The 27,304-nt window shown below is 45.0% G+C and overlaps 1 protein-coding gene and 1 pseudogene across 1 annotated transcript in view; one reads left to right on the top strand and one right to left on the bottom strand.

The window, feature by feature from the left end:
• Positions 1 to 27,304, bottom strand: part of mapk8ip2 (mitogen-activated protein kinase 8 interacting protein 2) — a 70,977-nt gene that overhangs the window by 23,746 nt on the left and 19,927 nt on the right. Inside the window, exons 3-4 of the mRNA XM_041203124.1 lie at positions 8,401 to 8,604; positions 4,173 to 4,248 (exon numbers count right to left, since the gene is read on the bottom strand). Coding sequence (XP_041059058.1) covers positions 4,173 to 4,248; positions 8,401 to 8,604 — 280 coding nt within the window. The remainder of the gene's footprint in view (positions 1 to 4,172; positions 4,249 to 8,400; positions 8,605 to 27,304) is intronic.
• LOC121285644 lies at positions 12,574 to 13,576 on the top strand (annotated as a pseudogene).

Raw genomic sequence — 27,304 nt, 5'->3', positions numbered from 1 at the left:
ACGAATGTTGCAAAATCTGAATTTATTTTGGTTACAATTAAGGAATAAGAAGGAAAATATAGGATCAAAATTCATCTGAGCCCATAGGAACAAGGGTAGGCCACGAGGCCCCTCCAATCTGGTCCACTATTCAATTAGATCATGACTGAACTGTATCTTAACTTTGTCTACCCTCTTTCGTTCTGTGACCCTTAATTCTCTTGCCTACCAAAAATCAATCAACCTCACTTTTGGCATTTTCAATTGAATTTCAGTTCAACAGCTTTTTGGGGGAAAGAGTGTTCCAGATTTCCACTCAGCTTTTGATGTGGCATTTGACACTTTTCAGACATCCTTAGACACAGACTTACCTTTGTGAACTTGGTCATTTTTGCCCCCATTTTCTAACTGAAAAACCGTCTCAACTAAGAACAATTTCCATTCTTAATACTCTTTAAGGATTTCAGTACAGAACCACTAAACAGACAGAGACATATGTAAGTAACTGCATAAAATTTCTGGAACTAGAGGGCCTTAATGATGAGTGACTTGATTTATTCAAACATAAACTGCGGTATAAATAATCTAAGTGCCAAAGAAGAGGAGGAGTTTCAACAATGTGTCCCGATTTCTTTTCGGATCAAGGAGACAGACCCGGATCTCAACCTTGAAAACAATGTGGGCAGGTAGATAATGGAGGATATGGGAGCCTTTAGGGAACTGTAATTAGATAGAACATCTCTGCTCAAAATGGGGGTGGGGTAGCAGGTAGCCAGAGTCCTAACCCCAACAGTGGGGAATCTCTAGAGGCTGTAATAGGAGATAAAATTCACACACACTTGGAAAGACAAGGCTTAATTAAGATTAGGTTGCATGGGTTTGTATAAGGTTTATTGTATCTGAAATCTAACTGAGTTCTTTGAGGAAATGTGAGAAGAACAGTCCACTACCCTCTGCAGACGGAATCCTGATTCTTTTGGCTTTCTTTCACCAACCCTGCACCCCCTCCCACTCACTTTGAAGGCATTGACTCTCTCTCCACCCCCCTCCCCTGAAGGTGTTGAAAGTTCCATGTGTCACAACTCTCATTGATGATACTAAATCATATGGACTGAGTTGAAACTGATGGAAATTCATTTCTGGTGCAATTCTTAAAACCCAGAAAGTAACTTCACAGAAAGAAGTCTTGTGGCGCAGTGGGTAACCTCTAAGCTAGAAGCTCCAGGTTCAAGTCCCACTCCAGGACTTGATGGCCAAGGGAGGTGAGTTCATAATACAGCTAAACAGATTGAGTATCAACTTGGAAATCCTTCCAACATATACCAATGGCAGGCGGTAAGAGTTGGAGAAATTCCTGGTCAGCCATGTGATGGAAAGAAATTGGAGCTGCTACCATCGCTATCCACAGCTCTAGGCTATAACATGCGTATAAAAGTGTATGTTGCCACAACAACTTGGACACCTTGGTGGGCCTGTTGGCTGGACAGCCAGCATGGACTAGATTGGTGCCAACAGCATGGGGTTCAATTCCCTGTTCTGGCTGGGTGGAGATCATGATGCTGTGGGTCGGACCTGTCTTCGGGCAGAGGATAGAAGAAGAACATCATACAATGATACAGCACAGATGGAGGCCATTCAGTGCATTGAGTCTGTGCCAGCTCTTTAGCAGAACTATTCAAGTAATCCCACATCCTTCGTTATCCTCATATTTTTCTTCCTTCAAGTATTTCTCTAATTCTCTTTTGAATATATAATTGAATCTTCTTCCACTACCCTTTCAGGCAGTGCATTCTAGATCATAACAACTCACTGAATAATAAAAAAGTGTTTTCTCATATCAATTCTGGTTTTTTTGCCAATCACCTTAGATCTGAGTCCCCTAGTTGCTGACCCATCTGTCACTGGAAATAGTTTCTCCTTTTTTATTCTATCAAAATTGCTCAGGATTTTGATCACCTCTATCAAATAATTCTCTGCTCCAAGGAGAATAACCCCCAGCTTCTCCAATTTCCCCACAGAACTAAAGTCCCTCATCCCTGGTACCATTCTAATAAATCTCTTCTGAACCTTCTCAAAGGCCTTGAAATCCATCCCAGAGTGTGGTGAGCAGCTTTGAACACAATACTCCGGCATTTCATTAAGTTTTAAAATAATTTCATTGCTTTAATGCTCTATTCCTCAATTAATAAAGGCAAGGATCCCATAATTTTAAAAAAATCAGCTTTCTGAATTTGTCCTGCCACCTACAAACATTTGTGTACATACGCCACTCCCCACCCGCAACCTGCCCCCTAGCTCTCTGTTCCTACAACCACTTTAGAATTGCAACATTTAGCTTATTTTGCCTCTCCTCATTCTTCCAACCAAAATCTATCACCACACTTCTCTGCCTTAAATTTTATTTCCATATCTCTAACTATTTTACCACTCTTGGGCCTGAATTTTTTGCTCGCCGGGCGTGCGTGATTGGCAGGCCCAGGAGTGGATGGGAAATGGGCCCTCGAGCCTGCCAATTGGCCCCGGCTGCGATTTCACGCTGGCTGGCCAATTAACAGCCCACCATGGTGAAACATGCGCTGAGAAAGGCTCAGCACTGCCCGGTGGGGGCGGGGAAAGGACAGGCGCCAGCGTCACTGCGGGTGCTGGTGGGTGCTTCCACTGAGCTCCCTGAAGGCAGACAGCTGTCTCAGGGAGCTGCAGACCTCCACAGAATAAACGAAACAACAAAGATGCTGCAAAAAATCTCCATGCAGCACAGTCAAGCACCTGAAAGCATACCTCATTAAAAAAAAGTCCCCAGATATTTCTTCTTATTTCATTTCCCCACAGAGATTTCATCCTGCCCTGGATCTAGGTTTGAGCAAAAATGTAAAGGCCGCCCGGCTGATTGGCCTGTCCGCCAGTCATAAAATTGCTTTCAATCGCCTCCTTAATGGGCTTAATTGCCCACTTAATTGTCGGTGGGCACGCTTCCGACTGCTGCGCATGCCCGCCAAGTGACATATCGCACAAGTGCGCAATGACTCATCTCGCGCTATTTCACGGCCAGACAGGTCAGGCGCGCACCCACCCACAGGAAATAAAATTCTGGCCTTGAAGTCTGTTACTGTCCTCCTTACTGTTCACTACATTCCCAAGGTTTGGATCATCTGCAAACTTTGAAATGATGCCATCTGTGCCCAAGTTCAGGTCATTGATAGATATCAAAAAGACCAGTGGTCCTAATACTGATCCCTGGGAATAGCACTATATACTTCCCTCCAGTCTGGAAAACAAGCATTCACCATTACTCTCTGCTTTCTAACCCTCAGCCAATTTTGTATCCATGCTATTGCTGTCCCTTTAATCTCATGGCTTTTAATTTTGCTAACAAGTTAATTATGTGGTACTTTGTCAAACGTCTTTTGAAAGTCCATGTACACGTCAACTACATTACGCTCATCCACCCTCTCAATTACATCATTCAAAGAACTCAATTAAGTTAGTCAAATGCAAATTGACTTCAACAAATCTGTGCTGAATTTCATCTATTAATCCATACTTTTTTAAATATCAATGAATTTTGTCTTGGGTCATTGTCACTAAAAATTTCCCCAATGACTCTGACGTTGGGCTGACTGGTGTGTAGTCGCCTGGTTTATCCCTCTTGTCTTTTTTGAAGAGGGGTGTAACATTTGCAATCCTCCAGTGCCCTGGCATCACCTTCGTTCCTTCATTTATGTCTTCAGTCGAGCAGGATTCAAAGTGAGGTGTTGGAAGTGTATTGAAATTTGTTGTTGTGAGTGACGGCATTTTTAAAATGTTTGTCTGGTTGATGCAATGGGTCACCTCAACACAATGCACGCCAGTGATTCACTAGTGATCTCAACTATGCCATACAGCAGGCATTGGGGAGGTATTCAAGGCAATGAGACAGGAAATATGTGGCTTTTGGAGACTGAAAGAGATCAACAAACTGAGGAAAAAGTCACATCTTATTGCAGTTGGACATTGAGCTTTAAGGACAAGTTCTGTGTTTGTTCCTGTTGCTGAAGTGTTGAAATGATAGTTCTTATTCAGTAACACTTTCCTTATGTTATTGACCCCTTCGGACAATGTGTGAAGATGGAGAAAAGATGGGGAGCTCCTACCCTCTTACCTCCCACTGATGACCTTCCTGGGGGAAAACTACTTAGAAACAGGTTGTTACTCACCACTAGAGGAATGGAGCAGTGTTTCCTGCCAGCTAGCTTTCCTGGGAGAGAAACTGGCATTGTTATTGAGAGAATCCTGAAAAAAGAACAGGAACAAGTGTGAAGAATGCAGGCAACACCATGACTATCTAAAGACACACCTGTGTGAGGCATCGGTTACTATTTGGCGCCTGGCCCAAAGTAACATACGAACATACAGATTATAAGCAGGAGTAGGCCACTCAAATCGGCCCTTCGAGCCTGCTCTGCCATTCAATAAAATCATGGCTGTCATGATTGTAACCTCAACTCCACGCTCCTGCCTACTCTCCATAACCTTTCGCCCTCTTGCTTATCAAAAATCTATTTACCTCTGCCTTAAAAATATTGAAAGGCTGCTTCCATCAGCTTTTGAGGAAGAGTGTTCCAGAGACTCTCAGCCCTCAGAGAAAAAAATTCTCCTCATCTCTGTCCTAAATGGGTTACCCCTTACTTTTAAATAGTGGCCGCTAGTAATAGATTCTCCCACAAGCGGGACGGACTATCCTCTCCATATTGACCCTGTCAAGACCCCTTAGGATCTTATATGTTTCAATCAAGAAGCTTTACTCTTCTAAACTCCAGCGGATTCAAGCCTAGCCTGTCCTACCTTTCATCATAAGACAACCCACCCAATCTAGGTATTAGTTTAGTAAACCTTACACAGTACTCCAGACGCGGTCTCACCAATGCCCTGTATAACTTAGCTTTCCTAATTACTTGCTGTACTTCCATACTAGCCGTTTGCAATTCGTGCACTAGGACACCTAGATCCCTCTGCATTTCAGAGCTCTGCAATCTCTCACCATTTAGATAATATGCTTCTTTTTTATTTTTCCTGCCAAAATGATCAATTCCACGTTATACTTCATTTTCCAGATCTTTTCCCACTCACTTAACCTATCTATATACCCTTGTAACCTCCTTATGTCCTCTTCATATCTTATTATCCTACTTATCTTTGTGTCATCAGCAAATTCAGCAACCATGCTGGTTTGGTCCCTTCATCCAAATCATTTATATAAATTATAAAAAGTTGAGGTCCCAGCACTGATCCTTGCGGCACACCACTCTTCACATTTTGCCAACCAGGAAAGGCCCATTTATGCCTATCCTCTGTTTCCAGTTAGCTAATCTTTTATCCATGCCAATATGTCACCCCCACAGCATGAGATTTTATTTTCCGCAGTAACCTTTGATGTGGCACTTTATCAAAGCCTTCTGGAAATCGAAATACAATACATCCATCAATTCCCCTTTATCCACAGCACATGTCACTTCTTCAAAGAAATCCAATATATTGGTTAAACATGATTTCCCTTTCACAAAGCCATATTCACCCTGTTTGATTACCCTGATTTTTTCCATGTGCTCTGCTATAACACCTTTAATAATAGCTTCTAGCATTTTCCCTATGACAGATGTTAAGTTAACTGGCCTGTAGTTTCCTGCTTTCTGTCTCCCTCCCTTGTTGAATAAAGGAGCTACATTTGCTGTTTTCCAATCTAGTGGAACCTTCCCTGAATCTCGGGAATTTTGAAAAATTAAAACAACCACATCAACAATGTCACTAGCTACTTCTTTTAAGACACTAGGATGAAGTCCATTAGGATTTGGGGATTTGTCACCCCACAGCTCCAACAATTTGCTCAGTACCACTTCCATGTTGATTGTAATTTTCCCGAGTTCCTCCCTCCCTTCCATTTCCTGACTTACAACTATTTCTGGTATGTTACTTGTATCTTCTACAGTGAAGTCTGATGCAAAATTCCTGTTCAACTCATCTGCCATCTCCATATTTTCCATTATTTATTCCCCAGACTCACTTTCTATAGGACCAACACTCACTTTGTTAACTCTTTTCTCTTTTAAATATTTATAGAAACTCTTACTATCTGTCTTTATATTTCTAGCTAGCTTTCTCTCATACTCTAATTTTTCCTTCCTAATCAATCTTTTGGTCATTCTTTGCTGTTTTATACATTCTGTCCAATCTTCTGACTTGGCAAACTTCTTTGCACAATTGTATGCTTTTTCTTTAAGTTTGATACTACCTTTAATTTTTTTAGTTAGCCACAGATGGTTCCTCCCCTTGGAATTTTTCTTTCTCCTTGGAACGTATCTATTCTGTGTATTCTGAAATATCCCCTTAATAGTCCACCACTGCATCTTTATTGACCTATCCCGTAACCTATTTTGCCAGTTCACTTTAGCTAGCTGTGCTTTCATGCCCTCATAATTGCCTTAGTTAAGTTTAAAATACTAGTCTTGGACACATTCTTCTCTCCTGCAAACTGAATATAAAATTTAATCTTGTTATGATCACTGCTACCTAGGGTTGCCTTCATTATGAGGTCATTAATTAATCCTATTTTGTTGCACAATACCAGGCCGAGTATAGCCTGCTCTCTGGTTGGCATCAGGATGTGCTATTCTAAGAAACTATTCTGAAAACATTCTATGAATTCCTCATCTAGGCTACCTTTGCCCATCTGATTTTCCCAGTCTATATGCAGGTTAAAATCCTCCACAATTATCACTGTACATTTCTGACAAGCTCCCACTGTTTCTTCCTTTATACCCCATTCTACCATATGGTTACTGTTAGGGGGCCTGTACACCACTCCCACGAGAGACATCTTGCCTTTCTCATTTCTCATCTCTACTCAGATCATTTCTATACCCTGGGCCTATGTCGGGTGGGGGCTGGGCGTGGAGCCGATTGCCGCCCACAATCGGCTACGCACTGCCATTTTACGTGGGCAAGCCAATTGGTGTTCACCCAGTGTGATGCATGGCTGATAGCGCTCAGCGCTACCTCTGCGGGTGGGGAGAGGAGGGAGAGTTGGCGCCTTTGCTCTTTTGCGCATGTGCGTGAAAAAGCGCAGCAATCTCCCTAATTAAATAAAGCACTTAAAAAGATATCTAAACATGTCCACTCATGTGACAGTGTCACATGAGATGGGCCATGCTTTTATTTTTTGGAAATTTTAAAAATTTATTTAATAAAACTTTCAAGAAACCGTATCCCGCCCATGGATGAGGTTTCCTGATAAACACAAAGGCCACTTCGGTTGGGCGAGCAGCACTCTTAATTGGCTTAATTCATTTCCTAATGGCCTTAATAGGCCTTTTGACAGTTCGGGGGGCGCCCGACATCATCTTGCACCACTTTGCGTGTCGGGCCCGCCCCCACATGCTGACGGCAATATTCTGGCCCTGGTTTCCTAAACTTAGTTCATTCATCTCTAATGTGCTAATACCATCACTAATTAATAGAGCCACCCCTCCACCATTTCCTAGCTTCCTATCCTTCCTAAATGTCATGTACCCTTCAATATTCAGGTCCCAACCTATGTCATCCTACAGCCATGTCTCTGTAATGGCTATTAGATTGAACTTGCTTTATATCTATATGCGCTATCAATTCATCTGTTTTGTTTTGAATGCTAATTACATTCAGATACAGAGCCTTTAGTTTTGTTCCTTTGTTATTTTTGTAACCTCTAGCATTATCTGCTGATTTACTCTTAGATTTGTATTCCCTGTATTCTCTGCCCCTTCCTGCCACAGCCTGTTTATTATTTCCCACATTAATACCTTCCTCTTTTATCTTTTCTCTACTCTTTTATTTACCATATCTTTCCAAATTTGATCCCTTGCCCTCACTATTTAGTTTTAAACCATCTCTACTTACCTAGTTATGCAGCTCGTTAGAACACCGGTCCCAGCACGGTTCAGGTGTAGACTGTCCCAACGGTACAGCCCCCGCTTTCACTACTACAGTAACTCCCACATGCCCCATGTTTAATCCTAGATGGTGACCAGGAGCAGGCTTTTGATCACTGTGCCATCACCACCTAGTGCACTAAGTAGGGGTGAGAGATGGGTTGTCACTGGACACTGATCAAGAATGGGATTCCAGGCTGATATTTCAATCCTTTTCCCAGTCCTAAAGGCAGAGTTTTAACACAGCACCTCAAGATCAGATAACTTTACACAGAGATGCAACCTGGGACCCTCTGGGTCTCTATGACTCAGTACCATGCTATCTATTACATGTTGTGCACCCCTCAGCCATCAGGGAACAGGTTTTATAATGACCGTGATAACTGGTGAATCCCAAATTGTCACACTGCTTTTCTGAGTGAATGATCTTTTCCTTTTTTCTATCATCTTTCTCCTCTGAGCGTTTTGCTGCCTCACCAACCTGTGAGTGGGAGAGTGGAGTGGCAAGGTTTAAGGTGGAAGGTCGGGTCTGTTGGATGGTTGTGGCAGAGGGCGAGGGCAGCAGCTCTGTTTCCTCCATGTCGTCTGTGTCATCAATCATTTCAAATTCCTGCAGATCATCCTGGAAGGAGCAGATTTCTGTCACAGCCTGAGGTGCACCTTTCACATCCAACATCAAACAGTCCTAGCAAGGGGACATAGCAGAGAACACATATTAGAACACAGGGCAACTGAGAAAACAGAACATGGGGGGAATTGAGAAACCAGAACACAAGCAATAAAGAGATCAGAATTTTTGGGATCTCAAAAATCTAGCGGAGGTTGGAGATGGCAGATAATTCTGTCTCTATAGAAATATGTAAAGAAGAATGAGAATTGCGAAGTCACTAATTTGGGGGATGGGGAGGCGTTAGAGGGAAGTGTGTGGGACTTAGCTCAGGATGGGATGTGGCAGCAGAGTTGTGGATGAGCTAGAGTTTGTGGCTCAGAGATTAGGAGTGACAAGCATGGGAAATTTGATGAGTAGCTGCCACTTCATGCCAGTTGGCAATCCCTTAAAGGGGAGGTACAGTAGTATAGTGGCTGCGTTACTGGAGTAGACAGACATTTGAATGAATGATCTGGGGACCAGAGTTCAAACCCCACCACAGCCATTGAGGAATTTAAATTTGGTTAATTAAGTCAGGAACAAGAAGTTAGCATTAATAAAGGAGATCAAGAAAATATCATAAAAACCCATTTGGTTCACTAATGTATTTTAGGGAATAAGATCTGCTCTCTTTAGCTTGACTTGTTTGTATATGACTCCAGACTCAAACTTGGACAATATCCAGGCTTGGGCTGACAAGTGTTAAGTAACATTCGTGCCACACAAGTGCCAGGCAATGATCATCTCCAACAAGAGAATATCTAACCATCATCCCTTGACATTCAATGGCATTATCACTGCTAAATCCTCCACTTTCAACATCCTGGAGGTTACCATTGACCAGAAAATGAACTAGACTGGCCATATAAATACCGTGACGACAAGAGCAGGTCAGAGGCTAGGAATCCTGCAATGAATAACTCACCTCCTGATTCACCAAAACCTGTCCACCATCTACAAGGCACAAGTCAGGAGTGCGATGAAATATTCTCCGGTTGCCTGGATGAGTGCAGCTCCAACAACACGCAAGAGGCTTGACACCATCCAGAACAAAGCAGCCTGCTTGACTGGCCCCTATCCACAAACATTCACTCCCTCCACCACCGATGCACAGTGGCAGCAGTGTGTACCATCTATAAGATGCACTGCTGGAACTCACCAAACCTCCTTAGACAGTACCTTCCAAACCCACGACCGCTACCACCTGGAAGGACAAGGGCAACAGATACATGGGAATACCACTACCTGGAAGTTCCCCTCCAAGCCACTCATCATCCTGACTTGTAAATATATCACCGTTCCTTCACTATCGCTGAATCAAAATCCTGGAACCCCCTCCCTAACAACACTGTGGGTGTACCTACACCAGGTAGACTGCAGTGATTCAGTCTTCTCAAGGGCAACTAGGGATAGACAATAAATGCTAGCTTAGCCAGCGACGCTCACATCCCATGATGAATAATAAAAAAAAACAAGTCTTGACTCTTAACTTTTAAAAAATTCATTCATAGGTGTGGGCTTCGCTGGCTGGGCCAGCATTTATTGCCCATCCCTAGTTGTCCTTGAGAAGGTGGTGGTGAGCTGCCTTCTTGAAACGCTGCAGTCCGTGTGGTGTAGGGACACCCACAGTGCTGTTAGGGAGTCCAGGATTTTGACCTAGCGACAGTGAAGGAAGGTCGAATTATTTCCAAGTCAGGATGGTGAGTGACTTGGAGGGGAACTTCTAGTTGGTGGCATTCCCATCTATCTGCTGCCTTTGTCCTTTTAGGTGGTAGTGGTCATGGGTTTTGAAGGTGCTGTCTAAGGAATCTTAGTGAATTCCTGCAGTGCATCTTGTAGATGGTTCACACTGCTGCTACTGTCCTTCGGTGGTGTAGGGAGTGAATGTTTGTGCATGTGGTGTCAATCAAGCGGACTACTTTGTCCTGGATGGTGTCCAGCTTCTTCAGTGTTGTAGGAGCTGCACACATCCAGGCAAGTGGGAAATATTCCGTCACATTCCTGACTTGTGCCTTGTAGATGGCAAACAGGCTTAGGGGAGTCAGGAGGTGAGTTACTCGCCACATGATTCCTAGCCTCTGACCTACTCTTGTAGCTATAGTATTTATAAGGCTAGTCCAGTTCAGTTTCTGATCAATGGATGTTGATAGTGGGGGATTCAGTGATGGTAATGCCATTGAACATGGTCATTGCCTGACACTTGTGGAGCACAAATGTTACTTGCCACTTGTCAGCCCAAGCCTGGATATTGTCCAGGTCTTGCTGCATTGGGACATGGACTGCCCTCTGAAATGGCCTAACAAGCCACTCAGTTGTATCAAAACCACTATGATAAGAATAGAATCAGGTGGTACATCCTGCTGACCCTGCAAAATCCTCCTCACTAACACTTGGAGACAGGTGTTAAAATCAGGAGAGCTGTCCCCCAGACTACTTCAGGCAGCAATCTGACATTGACATACTCACATAATCATACTGTTCAGCTAATGTCCCAGACTCCCATTACCACATCTGGCAGGACAGATCCATCAGAGTTGGTGGCATATACAGTCAGGAGGGAGTGGCCGGAGGAGTCCCCAACATTGAGTCTGGACCCCATTAAGTCTCATGGTATCAGGTCAAACATGGGCAAGAAAACCTCCTGCTGATTACCACCTACCATCCTTCCTCAGCTGATGAATCGGTATTTCTCCATGTTAAATACCACTTGGAAGAAGCATCAAGGTTAGCAAGGGCCTGCTAGGTGAAGAAGCTTCAATGTCCATTGCCAAGAATGGCTCAGTAGCACCCCTTACTGACTGAGCTGGCTGAGTCCGGAAGGATATATATGCCAGACTGGGCTTCTGGCAGGCGGTGAGGGAACACATAAGAGGAAAAACGCACATGACCTTGTCCTCGTAACCTACCTTTCATAGATGCATCTTTACATAACAGTATGTATTGGTAGGTGTGACCATGTGGCTGCACAGTAAACTGAGCTGGCTGTGCAAAAAATTTAGAGGCCCATGCACTTAAACAAATGGTCATGCAAAACAAACAAAAAAAAATAGAAGGTACATTGCTGAAGACACATTCCATCGTATGATGCAATCACTGTGCAAAATGGATAGGTTCAGAACAGATCGAGCAGCTCGACTCTGTATCTATTAGGTACTGCAGGGCAGCAGCAGAGTAGTATTCCACCACAATTCAGAACCTTATGGTGTGGCATATTCCTCACTCTACCGGTACTATCAAGCCAGGGGACCAAGCCTGATTCAATGAAGCATGCAGGAGAGCATGCCATGAGCAGCACAAGGCTAAATATGAGGTCCCAATCTGATGAAGCTCCAACACAGAAATACATGCATGTTTACAGTGGAAAAGAATGCTAGAGGCAGAGCTTAACGCTCCCACAACCAACGGATCAGATCAAGGCTGTGTAGTCTTACTACTGTCTGTCGTGTATGGTGGTGGGCAATTAAATAACTAAAGAGAGGAGGATCCACAAACAACCTCAACTTCCATGACTGTCGAGCTCAGCATGTGAGTGCAAAAGACAAGGCTGAAGTGATTGCAACCATTTTCAGCAAGAAGTGCCAAGTGGATGACCCATCCTGAGGTCCCCAGCACCACTGGTGCTAGTCTTTAGCCAATTCAATTCACGTCATATTAAGAAATGGTTGATTTCACTGGCAAAATCTATGGGCCCCCAACAAAATCCTGGATGCAGTGCTAAAGATTTGCACCCTGGAACTAGCTGTGACCCTAGCCAAACTATTCTAGTACAGCTATGACATTGGCATTTACCTGACAAAGTGGAAAATTGCCCAGATATGTCTTGTCCACAAAAAGCCAAAAAAATCAAATCCAAACAATTACCACCTCATTTGTCCACTCACAAACATCAATAAAGCGATGAAAGAGGTCATTGACAGTGCTGTCAAGCAGCACTTACTCACCAATAATCTGCTCACCAATGCTCAGTTTGGGTGCCACCAAGACCACTTGGTTCCAGACCTCGTTATGGCCTTGGTCCAAGTATAAGCAAACGAGCTGAATTCCAGAGCTGAGCTAAGAGTAATTGTCCTTGGTCTCAAGAAAGCATTTGACCAAATGTGGCATCAGGCAGCAAAATTGAAATCAATGGGACTCAGCAAAATCTCTACCAGTTGGAGTCATAGCTAGCAGAAGGGAAGATCATTGTAGTATTTACAGGTCAATCATCTCAGTCCCAAATACATTGCTCCAGGAATTACTCAGAGTTCCTAGGCCCAAACATCTTCAGCTGCTTTATCAATTACCTTCCTTCCATCATAAGGTCAGAAGCGGGGGTGTTTGTTGATGATTGCTTAGTATTCAGTCCCATTCACAAGTCCCTCAGATACTGAAGCAGTCCATGGCTACCTGAAGCTAGATTGGGTCAACATTCAGCTTTGAGTCAATAAATAGCAAGCGACATTCAAGCTACATAAGTGCCAGGCAATGACCATCTTCAACAAGAGAAGGTCTAGCCACCTCTGCAAAGTGTTCAACGCATTACAATCATTGAATCTCCCATCATCAGCATCCATGGGGTGTCACAATTGACCAGATACTTAACTGGACCAGCTATCTAAATACAAGAGGAGGTTAAAGGTTGAAAATGCTGTAGCAAGTGACTCATCTTTTGACTCCCCAAAGCTTGTCCACCATCTACCAGGCTGGGTCAGCAAGCTGGTCAACATACTGAAGAACTAGAGGACATAGTGCAAGAAATATCATAGGTGCCAGCCCCACAAGCTTACCCAGTACAAGAAGGGAAAGAATTCCTTATACGGACAGGGTAAGAGGTGTTATGACAGAAAGCGGAGTGGTTCTGATGGACAGACAAAGCCTATATTTCAGAAAAAGGCTAAGACCACAAAGAAGATTGTGTTGAGACTGGAGTGTGTGGAGCCCAATTGTTAATCAAAGAGAATGCTGGCCATCAAGAGGACTATGAGTGGGTGGAGACAAGAATAGGAAGGGCCAAGTCACCCAGTTCTAAGCTGCATTCTGTGTGTTTTTTGGAGTACACATTCACAATAAAATTAATTAAAATTAAAAAAAGAAATCTACCAGGCACAAATCAGGAGTTTGATAGAATACTGTCCACTTGCCTGGCTAAATCTCAGCATCATTCAGGATAAAGCAGCCCACCTTATTGCATGCCCCATTCCCATCTATCACCTTAAACATTCGCTCCCTCCACCACTAGCGCACCATGTCGGCAGTGTGTACCACTGCAGCAACTTGCCAAGGCACTGGAGCAAAGAAAATCAGGGATGCATTCCAACAGAGTTAGAGGAATAACACTGAGATCTCAGAGGGCTGTGGGAGGTTACAGATATTGGGATACAGTGTTAGACAGTAGGATTTTTGGGAATCCTTCCTTCTACTTAACTCTCTTGCTCACAGATGTTCATTCCTGCCACCCTATTGCCTTGCCCCTAATCCTGACTGTCCTGTTCATTCTGGCTCACAAGTAAACTAAAAACAAAATGACCTTTTAGGGCCTCTTCTGGGCCTAACTATTATTCCCAGCAGGTTTGGCTTGGCAGGGAAGCCACTGCTTCTACACTTCCTTAAGCTTCAAGTTAAAGTCACAGACCAGGCCCTGGCGATGATGCCAGTGCAGAACTCCTTGCCATCTGCAATTTAAAATTGGAGCCATGCAGGTCGGGCAGACCGTGGGAAAGTCCCCCACTCCATATTTTAAAATTAAGGCCTTAGTGCATTTGTAAAATGAAAACCCTTGTTGTAATCTTTGCGTTCTGAGTGTTCCTGTAGCAGCTGGTGACCCCGCAATGTCAGTAACATTAATATCAGTGTTTGTCTTTGGGTGAATTACAGTTTAATGGAAAATGGAAGGACCAATGCAGAGAGCAGTTGCAGCTGGGATACTGAATAAATTAGACAGATTTTTGATCAACCAGGGAGTCAAGGGTTATGGGTTGGGGGGGTGGGGGGTGCAGGCAGGAAAGTGGAGTTAAGCCCACAATCAGATCAGCCATGATTTTATTCAATAGAGGAGAGGGTTGGATGTGACTATTAATGCAGGGACAGGGGTTGTTTAACTGAAGCTCTTCAATGAGCTGCTGCTGCTGATGAACTCTGGTAGCTGATGGATCCCTCCTGAAGCTTCATCATCCTGTCACCAGTGTCTTCTCCCTCACTGTACTGAAGACTCTTGTCCAGTGATGGCTGCACCTATTGGCTAGTTGCAGAAGCTACCCACTACATTACAGGATATACTCTCTGGGCGGTATTGCAGGAAACAATCTGATCTGTCCAGGCAGCAAAATTGTTGCTTGAAGACTCCAATGATCTGCTCAATGAGAACTCTTTTGACACATGGATTTGACTGTGGTGTACTTTGGCTGCAAAATATGGGCCCCTAAGGAGCCAAGTGTGTGGGTTATGGCTCTTGGCCTCAAGTAGCCAATCTCTCATTTGCTGTGCAGGGGCAAAGAGTGGGGGATGGAGGACTGGCACAGGATAAAAGCATAATGGCAGCTTCTAGGAATGACAGACCTGCCTGATGTGCTGCAGATGATCACATGCTAGCTGCACATTTAATGAATGGAAGTTATTGCGATTCATGAAGGCAGCAGATGTGAAAGAGTCAACAGGGTGATGTGGGAGCAATCAACAAGGTCTGGAACTTTGGGGCAACCTGTGTGAACCCTAGAGCTCTATCCAGCTGCTTTCAGATATCAACAGGCAAAGCGGTGAAGGAGTTTGCTCTAAAAGCAAGGCATCAGTCACTTAAAGTGAGCACGAACTGCAGACTGACTGATGTTACAGATATCCCCCATGGAATCTGGAATGAGCTAGGGAAAATGAGTTTGAGGGCTGCAGTAACATTGGCTGTAACTAGTTGCAGGTGGTGACACAATCCTGTGACAACCTCTCAAGAAAAGCAGAGCCTCCTCACACACAGCTCCTCAGGTAGCCGTAGGTAAGTTGCTCTGAGCATCTACACATTGTTGGGAAAGTAAAAGGTTCCTGTCTCCTTTGTTCTGTTCTCTTTGCAGTTGCAGACCTTGTTTGCTCCTTAAGTTACCAAAAATCACAATATAAAAATAAGTAAAAATGCCTTCCAGCGTTTTGTCAGACAGCAGCTCTGAAGCCTTTCAAATAGTCATAGAAATGGCTGCACTCTTGCTTGTATCACTCTTGGTTTGTGGGTTGGGTGAGAAACTGATGGCAGGAATGACTGTGGGAGTTCTGATGTCGTAATTTGACCCCGATTTGCTCACTTTCATCAAGCTCCCCACCTGGTTCTGGCGGAAGTTGTGACCATTTAAACTGAAGACAGCCCAAAAATCCGAATGAGCAACCAGCGGTAATGAGCAGTTCTGTTTTCCATGTGATTTCTCTCTCACTCCCATCCCATTCATCCTCAGTCTCCTGCCCTGGCTTTCAGGGCCAGGCATGGCAGCTTGTGACTGCCACCCATTCAAGGATAGATGATCTGTGTCTCACCTGTAGCCTCCAACCTGACTGTCCATTGCAACCTATCTTTTCTCTGTCTATCTCTCTATTTTGACAATTACTGCTACGGTTAATACCACTTTGAAATTTGGTGGTAGGTTTTACTTGGTGCTGTGGAGACAATTGTGCTCCCAAACTGAGAATCAACAGGAATTGAGCCTAGTGCCTCATCCAAATCTTTGGTGTTGAGCTGCCGTCTGTCATTTCTCCATGGGAGGATAAATCAATTTCAGGCCTCCTGCCTCATGTGAGTTCAGAGGAGTAGAGGTGGAGGCTTTGAAGTAGGCAATGGGGGAGGGAGGGGGGTCTGATTGCTGCCACCGTGAGTCAGGGGAAGCTTTCTGCTTCAGGCTCCACAGAAAGGTTTAAAAAATCTTTTTTAAAAACAAATAAACTTATGTTTAGTTGGCAGTCACTGAAGAGCCCTGAGCTCACTGGATTATCGTTGACTAATTTTGTAGAGGGGTCTTTTAAGAAGTGTCCAGCCACTCATTAATATAGACAAGGGAATTGATGCTTGTTCCAGGTGGATGCATGCGAACAATAACAAAAACAGAATTACCTGGAAAAACTCAGCAGGTCTGGCAGCATCGGCGGAGAAGAAAAGAGTTGACGTTTCGAGTCCTCATGACCCTTCGACAGAACTTGAGTTCGAGTCCAGGAAAGAGCTGAAATATAAGCTGGTTTAAGGTGTGTGTGTGGGGGGCGGAGAGATAGAGAGACAGAGAGGTGGAGGGGGTTGGTGTGGTTGTAGCGACAAACAAGCAGTGATAGAAGCAGATCATCAAAAGATGTCAACAACAATAGTACAATAGAACACATAGGTGTTAAAGTTAAAGTTGGTGATATTATCTAAACGAATGTGCTAATTAAGAATGGATGGTAGGGCACTCAAGGTATAGCTCTAGTGGGTTTTTTTTTTATTTTATATAATGGAAATAGGTGGGAAAAGGAAAATCTTTATAATTTATTGGGAAAAAAAAAAAGAAGGGGGAAACAGAAAGGGGGTGGGGATGGGGGAGGGGACTCACGACCTAAAGTTGTTGAATTCAATATTCAGTCCGGAAGGCTGTAAAGTCCCTAGTCGGAAGATGAGGTGTTGTTCCTCCAGTTTGCGTTGGGCTTCACTGGAACAATGCAGCAAGCCAAGGACAGACATGTGGGCAAGAGAGCAGGGTGGAGTGTTAAAATGGCAAGCGACAGGGAGGTTTGGGTCATTCTTGCGGACAGACCGCAGGTGTTCTGCAAAGCGGTCGCCCAGTTTACGTTTGGTCTCTCCAATGTAGAGGAGACCACATTGGGAGCAACGAATGCAGTAGACTAAGTTGGGGGAAATGCAAGTGAAATGCTGCTTCACTTGAAAGGAGTGTTTGGGTCCTTGGACGGTGAGGAGAGAGGAAGTGAAGGGGCAGGTGTTGCATCTTTTGCGTGGGCAAGGGGTTGTGCCATAGGAGGGGGTTGAGGAGTAGGGGGTGATGGAGGAGTGGACCAGGGTGTCCCGGAGGGAGCGATCCCTACGGAATGCCGGTAAGGGGGGTGAAGGGAAGATGTGTTTGGTAGTGGCATCATGCTGGAGTTGGCGGAAATGGCGGAGGATGATCCTTTGAATGAGGAGGCTGGTGGGGTGATAAGTGAGGACAAGGGGGACCCTATCATGTTTCTGGGAGGGAGGAGAAGGAGTGAGGGCGGATGCGCGGGAGATGGGCCGGACACGGTTGAGGGCCCTGTCAACGACCGTGGGTGGAAAACCTCGGTTAAGGAAGAAGGAGGACATGTCAGAGGAACTGTTTTTGAATGTAGCATCATCGGAACAGATGCGACGGAGGCGAAGGAACTGAGAGAGTGGGATGGAGTCCTTACAGGAAGTGGGGTGTGAGGAGCTGTAGTCGAGATAGCTGTGGGTGTCGGTGGGTTTGTAATGGATATTGGTGGACAGTCTATCACCAGAGATTGAGACAGAGAGGTCAAGGAAGGGAAGGGAAGTGTCAGAGATGGACCACGTGAAAATGATGGAGGGGTGGAGATTGGAAGCAAAATTAAAAAATTTTTCCAAGTCCTGACGAGAGCATGAAGCAGCACCGAAATAATCATCGATGTACCGGAGAAAGAGTTGTGGAAGGGGGCCGGAGTAGGACTGCAACAAGGAATGTTCCACATACCCCATAAAGAGACAGGCATAGCTGGGGCCCATGCGGGTACCCATAGCCACACCTTTTATTTGGAGGAAGTGAGAGGAGTTGAAGGAGAAATTGTTCAGCGTGAGAACAAGTTCAGCCAGACGGAGGAGAGTAGTGGTGGATGGGGATTGTTCGGGCCTCTGTTCGAGGAAGAAGCTAAGGGCCCTCAGACCATCCTGGTGGGGGATGGAGGTGTAGAGGGATTGGACGTCCATGGTGAAGAGGAAGCGGTAGGGGCCAGGGAACTGGAAATTGTTGATGTGACGTAAGGTGTCAGAGGAATCACGGATGTAGGTGGGAAGGGACTGGACAAGGGGAGAGAGAAGGGAGTCAAGATAACGAGAAATGAGTTCTGTGGGGCAGGAGCAAGCTGAGACGATCGGTCTACCGGGGCAGTTCTGTTTGTGGATTTTGGGTAGGAGATAGAAGCGGGCCGTCCGAGGTTGGGCAGCTATCAGGTTGGAAGCTGTGGGAGGGAGATCCCCAGAGGAGATGAGGTCAGTGACAGTCCTGGAAACAATGGCTTGATGTTCAGTGGTGGGGTCATGGTCCAGGGAGAGGTAGGAGGAAGTGTCTGCGAGTTGACGCTCAGCCTCCGCGTGGTAGAGGTCAGTGCGCCAGACAACAACAGCACCACCCTTGTCAGCAGGTTTGATGACAATGTCAGGGTTGGACCTGAGAGAATGGAGTGCAGTAAGTTCAGAGAGAGACAGGTTAGAATGGGTGAGAGGAGCAGAGAAATTGAGACGACTAATGTCGCGCCGACAGTTCTCAATGAAAAGATCGAGAGAAGGTAAGAATCCAGAGGGAGGGGTCCAGGTGGAGGGAGAATATTGAAGATGGGTAAAAGGATCCGTTGAACTGGGAGAGGACTCCTGCCCAAAGAAGTGAGCCCGGAGACGAAGACGGCGGAAGAAGAGTTCAGTATCATGCCGAGCCCGAAATTCATTGAGGTGAGGGCGTAAGGGTATGAAACTAAGTCCTTTGCTGAGCACTGAACGTTCAGCATCGGAGAGGGGAAGGTCAGGGGGTATAGTGAATACACGGCTGGGGTTGGGATTGGAAGATGGGGTGGGGACGGAGGGACAGGCAGGGGTGGAGGGTCCTAGATGGGTGTTGGTGTCGATGAGTTGTTGGAGCTTGCGTTCCTTAGCACTTGAAAGAAAGAGAAAAAGTTTCTTTCCCATTGAAAAACTAAAGTACAATTAGCAGTGACCTAACACCTTTGCAGATTGGGCTCAATGTCCCAGTGCTAAATTGGTACAAGTCATGTCCATGAAACATGGGCATAATGCACGCCTATTTCTACCTCTTCCTACACACTCGCGTCCCTCCTGACTGTGGGTAGTAAATACCCATTGCACTATCTTTTAATCAAACTCATTCTGTCTCAGGCCCTGAAGCTGTGGTACTCCTCATCTCCTTCAGTCTATTCTCCCTCCGTCTTCCACATGCTTTTAAAAGCAAAGCTTGACATTACCAAATCACAAATATTTTTCAATTTACAGAACCAGGCTTATGTGGGATATAATCTGTGAATAAATGTGATCCCGGAGGTATCACATGACTTGCTCCAGCCATTAGTCAGCTAACACATCTTTCCATCCTTGTGACATACTGCCTTCCTATGCCAACCGGAAAGCAAAAAGGTTCATTACCCAACTGGACGATGTTTGACTGTTAGCCAAACAGCCTTTTCTTTCCTCCTATTTTTATACCTGGTAAAGAGAAATGTTCAAACAAAATGACAGGAAAGTCTTTTTTAATGACCCAATGATTTTTCACCAGGGTTGCACACAGCTGTGTCCTGGAGATTGATCTTCAGTTCCTAGAGATTCCAGGCCAATCCTGGAGGCTGGCAATCCTAGTGGGATAACTTTGATAAATTCAAAAAAGAACCCTGTCCCTTTAAACAACAATAAAATGCCTGGACTGTATAATAAATCGTTTTACCATTACACTGAAGGAATCGATGAGCTGAATCAGCATTGCCCAGGAAATTTAATCTACTTGGCCTGGTGCCCAAGCTCCTGAGGGACCTCTCGTGTTTCGCTAATGAATCCTTCAGGCCATGAATAATTCAGTAAAATCTGCTTATGCACTGGGTAATGGGTTGACTGGAGATGGGGGAGGGGGAAGAGAAGCCAGTCAGTGTCAGCCACTGACAAAAGGGCTGTTGACAGTTTCAACAACTCCCAGCAAACGTCAAACAAAATTCCCTGCCAATGCTGAGAACTGTAATTTAACAAATGTTTAATTTTGAGTATTAATTTAATTTCCTTTTGTGTCCATTTGCACTAGTCCTTAGGTTGGAGAGAGTTGGGAGAGACTGCTGCTAGGCCTGGCCGTTATGGCCTCTAAGGGAATGTATAGATGAATTGCATTCCTTCTGAATTCCTGGCTGACCCTGTACAGGGCCCCTCCACTGTTTCTAATTCTCATCATACATGTGGAATAATTCACATTAATATACTGAGATATAATTAACAATAAGGCTAACCACAAACCTTAACTGTAAAAATCATAACAGTCACCATCACCTAAAAGCTTCACTGTTAAAACCGACAATAGCTTGTATCAAGCAAAAAACGAAAACCATTAACCATTTGCACAGTTACTGCTTACAGCGTCAGTGCTGCTCCATTTATCTCAGGCAGAAACAGCTTGAGGCTGATGTTTTATTGGAAAGTGAGCCAGTGATTGACGTCAGTGCTGCAGATTACAGCTGCTTTCAAACTCCTGTGGCAAATTGCTTTCTTTTTCAGTCACCCTGGTGAAGCGATATCTGTTCTATTTGACCCCGAGATAAGCTTTTGGCCACATGTCTGTATCCTGACTAAGACCACCCACTTGTTTGGTCTGTAACATTGCCTGACTCCACCCTTGCCTCAGCTCATCTGCTGCTGAAACTCTCATTCATGCCTTTGTTGCCTCTAGACTTTATACCAATGCACTCCTGGCTAGCCTCCTATCTCCTACCCTCCAAAAACCTGAGGGCATCAAAAACTCTGCTGTCCATGTCCTTACTTACACCAAGTCCCATTAACCCTTATCTACATTAGCTGGAAGTTAAGCAACATTTCAATTTTAAAATTCTCACCCTTGTTTTCAAATCCTTCCATGGTCTCACCCTTCGCTATCTCTGCAATCTCCTCCTCCCGAATGCTGGCTTCTTGAGCATTCCTGAGTTTAATCACTAGCAGTTCTGCTTTCAGTTGTCAAGTCCCTAGTCTCTTCAATTCCCTCCCTAAACCTCTCCACCTCTCTATCTCTGTCTTCCCCTTTAAGACACTCTTTCAAACCTACCTCTTTGACCAAGCTTTTGGTCATCTGGCCCATTATCTCCTTATGTGGTCAGCATCACATTTTGTTTGAGAACACTCCTGTGAAACAACTTGGGCGGTTTCACTACATTAAAAGCACTATATAGATGCAAGTTGTTGTAGTTGTTGTCCAAGATGGACGATCTGATGGCCAATTCTGTTAGCTGGAAACTAGGGACTGGGAGCTGGACAATCAGCTTGGCGCCAATATGTGGTTGTCCTGCTCACAAGTTATATTAAAGCTGAAACTGTCCCTGGATTAGTGCAGCTGATATAATTTCAAGTTTGAGAATTACATTGTTTTAGAACAGGATGTTTTAGGGATAATGATGATAACATTCTGATGATTATCTCTGCTGATAGGAATGCTCAATATGTGAAAGCCTGTGATGGAAGTTGTACTAGAAACAAGGCCCATTATAGCCAGTGAGCCCTATTAGAGGATGTATTTCCATAGTGCTGAAGACTTATGCTCTAGAACTAGCTAACTGTGTCCCTGTGCCATCAGCTAATGGGAAAACTATTTCTTTGTCTACCTTATCTAAGCCTATCATGATCTTGTACACATCGATCAAATCTCCACTCAATCTTCTTTGCTCCAAGGAGAACAAGTGCAGCCTTTCCAACCTAACCTTGAAAGTAAAATCTCATCTTTCCTAAAGTATGGGACTTAACCAGAGCTTTATAAAGGCTCAGTATAACTTTCCTGCTTTTGTATTTCTACCTTCTTCTCTGAAGAGTCATACGAACTTGAAACGTTAACTCTGTTTTTCTCTCCACCAATACTGTTAGACACGCTGAGTTTTTCCAGCATTTTCTGTTTTTGTTTCATATTTCTACCTCGCTTCAGTTCTGAAGAATCATATTCAACTTGAAACGTTAACTCTGTTTCTCTCTCCACAGATGCTGCATGTGTCATGTTATTATTGTTCTTATTATTGGAATATAGCAACAGCAGCATAAGGTGCTGCCTTTGTGAGAAAACTGTGAGTGGTCAGGGCCACTTTGTGATTGCTGGAGATATTCTGCATGATGACTACTGCACATCAGGAGAAGTTTATGTGACGTTGGACCATTAATAGCAGATGAAAATTATGACACAGATATCTGCAGGGGAAGAACTGACTCCAGGATCTGCTGCCTTCAGGAGAAATGTCACTGGATCAGGACATCACAGGCTTCCCTGCCATACTGGTCAGTGTGTTGGCCTTTCTGGTCTTCATCAACCTCCCATCCCTTTTTCGACAAGATGGAACGCTCCTCCACATGATCCTCCTCCAGTTCCAGCCCTCTCTGAATGGCTATGTTGCACAGTGTGCAGTGGACCACCATAATGCATGACACCGCTGAAGGGCCCTACTGGAGGGCGAGCCCAACTGGTTAAGGCACCAGAACTGCATCGTCAAGAGGCCAACGATGCTCAATGGTGGCCCTTGTGGTGATATGGCAGCAGTTGTACCTCTCCTCTGCCTCCTGTTCTGAAGATGTGTTATATAAAATATCAATTTATAATTTAGAGATGTCACATGATCCAGCTCTAGTACAAAAAAGATACCGGATTTTTGGATAATCAGAGAGACTGCCACAACATCAATAGCCTTACTCCATCTCTTTTTTCAGAAACCTCTCTCAGCAAAAGTTGAGCTGTGTGCGATTTGAGAAACCCACCAGAAGACCTCATTGCTGTAAACCGTGAGTTCCTAAAGGAAAATTCTGAATCAAAACCAAGGTCTCCAGTAAGAAAACCCAGAAGCCAGCAGCAACAGTGGACCGGGACCCTTCAGCTGTAAGCAAGCACCTGGACGCTCTGTGAATTTTTTTTTCTGACTTTACATGTTACTTGGCCAATTTTTTAACATCTGATTCTCTGCAGAATTTTACTTCTTTTTTGCATCTGTGTGGGGATTGTATATGTGTGTTGTTTTTGCATTAATGGGTAGTTGGACATATTTGTACATTTTAAACCTTCTGTTAATAATTTCTGCACCTATACCTGAGTGAGTTTCAGCAATAAAACTAACTCTTTACTTGTTAACTTAAGGAACCTGGCTGGCTTTATATATATATTAAATTGGCAATATCACCTCCGTTATAAATAAAAACTCTGTTATAACCAACTCAGAAGTGGGACAAAGAGAGGAGCAAGCTCATCCCTGCTAACCTGGTCGTAACACTCCATTTTGGGTTCATGCACTGGTGTCACCAGTCACCCCTTTACTGGGTATCCCTTGTCAGCCAGCAGCAATCCAGCTGCAGCATCTATGATTGCCTGAGGATGAATGGTTCATGGCAACTTCCAGGAAACCTAGTGCACACCTGAAGGAAACGCTTCTGATGGTCTAACCATCACATTGAATGAACGGAACCCCTTTCTGTTAATGAAGACGCCAGGCTACACCGGTGTGGCTCTGATGACCACATGGGTGTGGTCAAACATGCTCTGAATTTGATGGAATCCTGCCAGGAAGCAAACTCCAGTAATCCTCCATGCATGTCTAGCTACATCTGTGGTAAATGTGATGAAGGCCAAAGCCCTCTCATTTTTTACAGGGAAATCGTCATCTAAGTGACGCTGCTGCGGGTGGCCGCCTGCAATATCCCACACAGGCCTGCAGTCAAAGCCTGAAATGAATCAAATCCTTAAAAATTTCAAAGTGACTGTCATCTTGATAGCTACTGGCAGTGGCTGTCCACCTGCTCCTTACAGCTTAAGGTCCTCCTCCAGGAGTGCACACAGATCAGCCATTATCCCACAGCTTCCAACCTGATAGTCGTCCAACCTCGGACGGCCCGCTTCTATCTCCTACCCAAAATCCACAAACAGAACTGCCCCGGTAGACCGATCGTCTCAGCTTGCTCCTGCCCCACAGAACTCATTTCTCGTTATCTTGACTCCCTTCTCTCTCCCCTTGTCCAGTCCCTTCCCAACTACATCCATGATTCCTCTGACACCTTACGTCACATCAACAATTACCAGTTCCCTGGCGCCAACCGCTTCCTCTTCACCATGGACGTCCAATCCCTCTACACCTCCATCCCCCACCAGGATGGTCCGAGGGCCCTTAGCTTCTTCCTCGAACAGAGGCCCGAACAATCCCCATCTACCACTACTCTCCTTCGTCTGGCTGAACTTGTTCTCACGCTGAACAATTTCTCCTTCAACTCCTCTCACTTCCTCCAAATAAAAGGTGTGGCTATGGGTACCCGCATGGGCTCCAGCTATGCCTGTCTCTTTATGGGGTATGTGGAACATTCCTTGTTCCAGTCCTACTCCGGCCCCCTTCCACAACTCTTTCTCCGGTACATCGATGATTACTTCGGTGCCGCTTCATGCGCTCGTCGGGACTTGGAAAAATGTATTAATTTTGCTTCCAATCTCCGCCCCTCCATCATTTTCACGTGGTCCATCTCTGACACTTCCCTTCCCTTCCTTGATCTCTCTGTCTCAATCTCTGGTGGTAGACTGTCCACCAATATCCATTACAAGCCCACGGACTCCCACAGCTATCTCGACTACAGCTCCTCACACCCCGCTTCCTGTAAGGACTCCATCCCATTCTCTCAGTTCCTTCGCTTCCGTCGCATCTGTTCCGATGATGCTACCTTCAAAAACAGTTCCTCTGACATGTCTTCCTTCTTCCTTAACCGAAGTTTTCCACCCACGGTCGTTGACAGGGCCCTCAACCGTGTCCGGCCCATCTCCCGCGCATCCGCCCTCACGCCTTCTCCTCCCTCCCAGAAACATGATAGGGTCCCCCTTGTCCTCACTTATCACCCCACCAGCCTCCTCATTCAAAGGATCATCCTCCGCCATTTCCACCAACTCCAGCATGATGCCACCACCAAACACATCTTCCCTTCACCCCCCTTATCGGCATTCCGTAGGGATCGCTTCCTCCGGGACACCCTGGTCCACTCCTCCATCACCCCCTACTCCTCAACCCCCTCCTATGGCACAACCCCATGCCCACGCAAAAGATGCAATACCTGCCCCTTCACTTCCTCTCTCCTCACCGTCCAAGGACCCAAACACTCCTTTCAAGTGAAGCAGCATTTCACTTGCCTTTCGCCCAACTTAGTCTACTGCATTCGTTGCTCCCAATGTGGTCTCCTCTACATTGGAGAGACCAAACGTAAACTGGGCGACCGCTTTGCAGAACACCTGCGGTCTGTCTGCAAGAATGACCCAAACCTCCCTGTCGCTTGCCATTTTAACACTCCACCCTGCTCTCTTGCCCACATGTCTGTCCTTGGCTTGCTGCATTGTTCCAGTGAAGCCCAACGCAAACTGGAGGAACAACACCTCATCTTCCGACTAGGCACTTTACAGCCATCCGGACTGAATACTGAATTCAACAACTTTAGGTCGTGAGCTCCCTCCCCCATCCCCACCCCCTTTCTGTTTCCCCCTTCCTTTTCTCTTTTTTTTCCAATAAATTATATAGATTTTCCTTTTCCCACCTATTTCCATCATAAAAAGAGAAAAAGGAAAAAAAAAGGGAAAGAGAAAAAAAAAATATTTATTTATTTTATTTTATTTTTTTTACATCTTTTATGCTCTCCCCACCCCCACTAGAGCTATACCTTGAGTGCCCTACCATCCATTCTTAATTAGCACATTCGTTTAGATAATATTACCAACTTTAACTTTAACACCTATGTGTTCTTTTGTATTATTGTTGTTGACATCTTTTGATGATCTGCTTCTATCACTGCTTGTTTGTCCCTACAACCACACCCCCACTCCACCTCTCTCTCTCTCTCTCTCTCCGCCCCCCACACACACACCTTAAACCAGCTTATACTTCAACTCTTTCTTGGACTCGAACTCAAGTTCTGTCGAAGGGTCATGAGGACTCGAAACGTCAACTCTTTTCTTCTCCCCCGATGCTGCCAGACCTGCTGAGTTTTTCCAGGTAATTCTGTTTTTGTTTTTGTTCAGCCATTATCTAGTTCAGTCGGTGCACTGCTGCTCAAGCATGATAAGCAAGTGTACCTTTTGTCAGTGTACCCGATGCTGTGCCTTCTGGCCCCTCTTTCCCCTCAACAAGCACCTCTGATTCACTGTGCACAAGAAGACTGCTTTTGTTGTTGCAGCTTCTGCTTCTCCCCACTTCTCCATCCCGCCTCTGAGTAGGTGTCCCACCTGCCCAAAGGCAGCCTCAATGAGTAGGACCTCAGCTGCCAAATTACCCTTGCATTTTACAGTGATCCAGAATGAGCCCTACTCCAAAACACCCGCTCTGACGGCTTTCCAAATCCAAGAACTCTGCTTCAAGTCAGTGGCATTGCATGAGCTCCTCTTTGCTGATCCCCCGTTTAATACAAAAGACTTAACTTCAGCTGCTTTAGTCTAGGGCTTCCCACTCTGCAGTCTCCTCATCAACTTGCAGAAAGTGCTGATGCCACTTGGGGCCTGTGTGCCTCTCACAAAATTGCTATGCTGTGTCAAAAGTCCTCTAAAGTGCCTGTTTGATTGCCCTAATTGCCTGCCCACCACTACTGGTGTGATGATCATCGTGAGAAGCTGCCTCTGGAAAATTTGCATGGAGGCGTCACTTTGTCCAACTGTGGACACAATGTCCTCTTCACTGAAACTGCATCTGTCTTTGTGGCAAAATTCAGCCCATTAAGTCTGCCCTCTCAGGAGGATGTAAGAGATCCTATGGCACAATTCAAAAAATAGCAGGGAGAGTTTCCAATGTCCTGGGCAATATTTATCATCCCTAAGACAGGTCA

The sequence above is a fragment of the Carcharodon carcharias genome, chromosome 13, assembly GCF_017639515.1.
Source record: "Carcharodon carcharias isolate sCarCar2 chromosome 13, sCarCar2.pri, whole genome shotgun sequence".
Classification (NCBI taxonomy): Eukaryota; Metazoa; Chordata; class Chondrichthyes; order Lamniformes; family Lamnidae; genus Carcharodon; species Carcharodon carcharias.
Note: the sequence above shows the minus strand (reverse complement) of the source record. Positions and strands in the feature narration are given on the sequence as shown.